Source organism: Aplysia californica, unplaced genomic scaffold (genome assembly GCF_000002075.1).
Source record: "Aplysia californica isolate F4 #8 unplaced genomic scaffold, AplCal3.0 scaffold00226, whole genome shotgun sequence".
NCBI lineage: Eukaryota > Metazoa > Mollusca > Gastropoda > Aplysiida > Aplysiidae > Aplysia > Aplysia californica.
The window spans coordinates 210,252-212,633 of NW_004797496.1; the positions used below are offsets into that span (position 1 = coordinate 210,252).

General features: G+C 43.1%; 1 protein-coding gene across 1 annotated transcript in view; it reads left to right on the top strand.

Moving 5' to 3' along the window:
- The window catches only part of LOC101864624 (calcium-activated chloride channel regulator 4A), a gene marked incomplete in the record, with an annotated part of 27,516 nt that overhangs the window by 23,984 nt on the left and 1,150 nt on the right, over nucleotides 1-2,382 (top strand). Inside the window, 2 exon segments of the mRNA XM_013083345.1 lie at nucleotides 178-408; nucleotides 1,378-1,517. Of these exon segments, the coding sequence (XP_012938799.1) occupies nucleotides 178-408; nucleotides 1,378-1,517 (371 nt within the window).

Consider the following 2,382-nt stretch of genomic DNA (forward strand, 5'->3'; position numbering starts at 1 on the left):
CACACCACACCACACCACACCACACCACACCACACCACACCACACCACACCACACCATACCATACCATTTCATACCTCACCATACCACACCACACCATACCATACCACACCACACCACACCATACCATGCAATACCAAACCACACCATACAATACAACTCATGCTAAATTTCTCCAGATTTCAAAATGGCGTCCTTCGTAGCTTCCGCCTACGCTGGCAGTGTCCACGTGACCCACCCGCGTCTGATCGGTCCCCATCACTCTGAGGTCATACCTGACGTCACAGTGGACGAGTACCCGCCCATGCGCATCACGGACCTGAGGGTCTTGCATACGGAGCGAATCAACGGCAGTGGCATTGTTGTTCTGGCCTGGACGGCGCCTGGTGATGACGCAGATATTGACACAGGTATGTGACGTCACTATGAAAATATAAAGCGTTTTACACTGCCACCGACTCAATGGGGACCACTGAGAAGGCGGGGTGCTTGGACCCTGCCTGAAAAAGAGCATTTGATGCCGATATGTGTTTATGTTAGTATGAATGTATTTGATATTTGCTATTGTAAGAATAATTGCCCTTCTGGGATAAAAAAAAGATGTAATTTATTTATAATAGCCAGCCAGAGGAGTGGAGAGCTTTAAAAGATCTCCAAAAAGCAACCCATATTTAGAAAGCCCGCAGTCTATCATGATACCAACAAAGCTAACGCTGCGCGTGGCCCTTTCTGTATTTTATAGACCTTGTTCTCATAGCGGGATGACGTCTTTAGTCTTAGTGGTTTGGCTACCAGACTCGTAATTGTGGGATTGCGGGTTCCGGGGATCGAGGCTCAGCTCGGTCTGATGTGGTGACCTTGGAAAGAAGGATTTTACACGAAATTCCCCCCTTGACTCCGTCCTGTCGGAAATTGAAGTTACGTTCGGAGACGCTGACTCTTAAAACACCTTGCGGTCACTTGGCGTAATAATACGACGGTGAAAATTATCCATTGCAGCCACTCTCCTGACTCGGTGACCAGATGGTGTATTTTGTACTGCTAGCTGTGTGACTGCAAAGGGTTTTAACCCTATTCGTACGTCGTGTTTTACTGTCGTATCCATACGATGTGGGGAACACGGGGCCACCACTTTCCAAAGAGGAAATTTACTCGCTAATCCGATCCGTACGCTTTGCATAGTAATCTGTCAAAATGAATTTTTTTTAAATACTGGAAGTTTCAAAATGATCTTCGCACTAGAAGTATTCTAAAATGTGAAGAATACAACCCCGGGGATACAAAATGACCCAGGGGCGTACGGATAAGGTTAAATTTCTTACAGTGTTGCTGCAAGGGGAGCAAAACCTGTGCAATTTCGTCATTTATATTTCCCACAGCGGAGTCGTACACAATAGTCGTCACGCCCCGCGCAGAGGACCAGGTCGGTGCACAGCGGAAGTCCCTTCCCGCCATTCCTCCCTCAGCAGTTCTCAAAGGCAGTCTGGACAACCCAAAACCGTTCGGAGAGCGGGAAGAGGTAACCATAACAGTCCCTGTTTTTTTTTTCTTATTTTTCGTAAGTGTTTTACGATCAAGTGAGTGCGCTGGACACATAGACAGTCTATGCAGTCATTATGGTGTCGTCAACTCCACTTCCACTCGTTTTATACCAAGGCACGTGTACACATAAATTCATGAAACATAAAATATACATATCATACTGTACGTGTAAGCTATGTTCATTGGTGACTATCATTTATGAGCTATTTTAATGTGCATATACGATCAACCACCCTGGTTCTTTAAAGGCAATATTGTTTGCTCGTGTGTAGGTGCGAGTAAGTAGGACATATCGCACTTATCTAATCCTTTTTTAATGTATAAATACTCACTATACACATTTTATTTGTTAGATCTAAAGACGCCAAAACAGCTGGGGGGGTTTTATCTTTAGAATCTAATTTGGCCACTGTTCACTATTTCCTAAAGTATAAATGACTCCACTTGGTTTTAGTTTGGTTCTATAGTTACCTGCATTCATTGGCCTCAAACTGTCCCAAGCTCATTAAAAATGTAGAGTGGACCTGCTCATGAACGTGTTAGATGGTATACAGTTTTGGTAGGGTGCCAAATAGTTATTAAAAAAACGAATCCTGAACTTTTTGTACCCCATTGAACCTTTTACGTGGTGACTCAAAATTTACGAACCATATAATTCTTGTCTAAAGCACCTTGTGTCAAGACAATTTTTATGTTAAATGCAATGTGACAAGCAAAAAGAAAAAAAATCCCCCCAAAACAACAACAACAACAACAACAACAACAACAACGAACGAACTATAGCAATAACAACAACAAGAAATCGATTTAAAAAAAATAATTTTTAATGTGTCGGAAGGAGT